The 2500-nt window shown below is 46.2% G+C and overlaps 1 protein-coding gene across 1 annotated transcript in view; it reads right to left on the reverse strand.

The window, feature by feature from the left end:
* LOC125289206 (multiple PDZ domain protein-like) overlaps positions 1–2500 on the reverse strand; it is an 89117-nt gene that overhangs the window by 29945 nt on the left and 56672 nt on the right. Inside the window, exons 34-35 of the mRNA XM_048235914.1 lie at positions 2160–2251; positions 749–824 (exon numbers count right to left, since the gene is read on the reverse strand). Coding sequence (XP_048091871.1) covers positions 749–824; positions 2160–2251 — 168 coding nt within the window. The remainder of the gene's footprint in view (positions 1–748; positions 825–2159; positions 2252–2500) is intronic.

The raw sequence follows: 2500 nt of genomic DNA on the forward strand, positions 1-2500 counted from the left end.
AGAGAGAGAGAGAGAGAGAGAGAGAGAGAGAGAGAGATGAGCTCTTCAGCTAATTGGCTGTAAAGCGCACCAGGGAACACTGACGTTTCACAGTGGCCTGCTGTGAGAGAGAGCGAGGGAGGAAGGGTGAAGGAGGGAGAGAGAAAGGAGGGAGGAGGAGGGAAAGAAAGAGGTACAGAGAGAGAGAGAGAGGAAAGAAGATAAAGAAGATGACACGGACAGAGAGACTGAAAAAGAGTAGGAAAGGGTAGAATGAAAGAAGAGAGGAGAGAGAGGGAAATCAAATAAAGGAGAAAGGAAAGAGCAAAAGCGACAACTCCACAGAGAGAGAAAGAGAGAGAGAGAGAGAGAGGGAGAGAGAGAAAGAGAGAGAGAGGGAGAGAGACAGAGAGAGAGAGAGAGAAAAGAGAGAGAGGGAGAGAGAGGGAGAGAGAAAGGGGAGAGAGAGAAAAGAGAGAGAGGGAGAGAGAAAGGGGGAGAGAGAGAGAGGGATAGAGAAAGGGGGAGAGAGAGAAAGAGAGAGAGAGGGAGAGGGAAAGAGAAAGGGGAGAGAGAGAAAGAGAGAGAGAGGGAGAGAGAAAGGGGGGGAGAGAGAGAGAGAGAGAGAGAGGTAGAGAGAAAGGGGGAGAGAGAGAAAGAAAGGAAAGTAAAAAGTAGAGAGGGCAGAGGAGCAGAGAAATCCTAGGAGGGCTGCGAGAGTGAGGAGCGCAGCGGCCGGTCAGCGGTCAGCTTTCCGGTGAGCTGGTACCTCAGCGCTGGACTCCAGAGCGTCTCCGAACTCCTTGACAGGCCCCACGGCCATCTGGTCGAGCGCGTCCGTGTTCCTGCCCGCCCAGAGAGACACAGCGGCGTCAATCACCCTCCCTCTCTCTACACACACACCAGGACACCTCTCCACACACACACACATACATCCCCCCTACACATACATATGCAAGCATTCATTACCTCCTTTACACACACACACACACGCACATACATTCATGCATGCATGCATACACACATGCACACGTTCATGCGTACACTTCTGCACACACACACACACACACACACACACACACACCACGCACACACACACACACACACACACACACACACACACACACACACACACACACACACACTCAATATGCATGAAAGCCAGCCCATGCGTTGGCGCTAAGGGCCTCATAATTGGTGTGCATATGCAGGCCAGATCTGAGACTGGCTGGACAGACTATGGACAGAGCACGGAGGGACACAAATGGGAACAGCTCTAAAGGAGTCTCCACTTGGCACAGGGTCTGTGTGTGTGTGTGTGTGTGTGTGTGTGTGTGTGTGTGTGTGTGTGTGTGTGTGTGTGTCATTGTGAATGTGTTTCTGTGCCAAAGAACATTTTTTTTGTGGCTTGTATTATGTGTATGTGCCTCAAGAATGTGTGTGTGTGTGTGTGTTTCTGTGTGTGTGTGTGTGTGTGTGTGTGTGTGAGTGTTTTAGAATATCTGTGTGTTTGTAAGTGTGTGTGTGCGCGCCCACAGGGGTGTCTGTTTAAAACACAGTCTAATTGGTGTTCCATTCCAGTACTCCGTGTGCTGCCAAACCTAAAGTTGTGCGTATCTGTGCTGATGTCCCCTCCTCTCTAAGTTTTATACGTGTTGATGTCCCCTCCTCTCCAAGTTTTCAATAGTCTCTCTGTTGGCTCATGTTTGACTGATAACAATTCACTGATATATATTTCTTAGATAGGGTGAAACATTTGTTTTACCCATGATGACCTATTTTTGTTTTACTATTTTTATTTATATTTATTGGGTGTGGGGGGGGCTGCTTTGTTTAATCAACTGGGACCTGAATACTAAATTTCGCTTCAACATGAAAATGTAGGAGTGACAAAAAAGCTTCTTGAATCTTGAATTTTGCCTTGATAGTAATCCCTGGTTAAGTTATCAAGGACCCAGGGTCCAACAGAATCTCCAACAATACTACAAAGACATACTAACACATTGGACATGCCTACACTGCCACCTAGTGGCTACTGAGTGTAAATGCAGAATGGTGCTTGGAATACATGAATACATTATGTGACAAGGCTCTGCATCATGATGCCTTTCTTACAGATTTCTAATATACTCTTCGATGTATGATTGGCATATCAAAGAGGTTGGTGTACGCCGCAGTACCTTATAAAGATGATCTTGACCTTGGACGGGGCACTTTTGATGATGGACGAGGCGTTCTGATGGCTGCGGCCATATAGAATCTGTCCATTTATCTAGAGGGGAACATGACCAAACAATATCAATTGATAGACAGGTAGATAGATAGATAGATAGATAGATAGATAGATAGATAGATGTGTGTCACATAGGTTGATAGATAGATCAATAGATATATACCGGTAAATAGATAGATAGATAGATGGATGGATAGATAGATAGGTAGACAGATAGGTAGACAGATAGATAGATAGAGACAGACAGACAGACAGACAGACAGACAGACAGATAGATAGATAGATAGA

Source organism: Alosa alosa, chromosome 24 (genome assembly GCF_017589495.1).
Source record: "Alosa alosa isolate M-15738 ecotype Scorff River chromosome 24, AALO_Geno_1.1, whole genome shotgun sequence".
NCBI lineage: Eukaryota > Metazoa > Chordata > Actinopteri > Clupeiformes > Clupeidae > Alosa > Alosa alosa.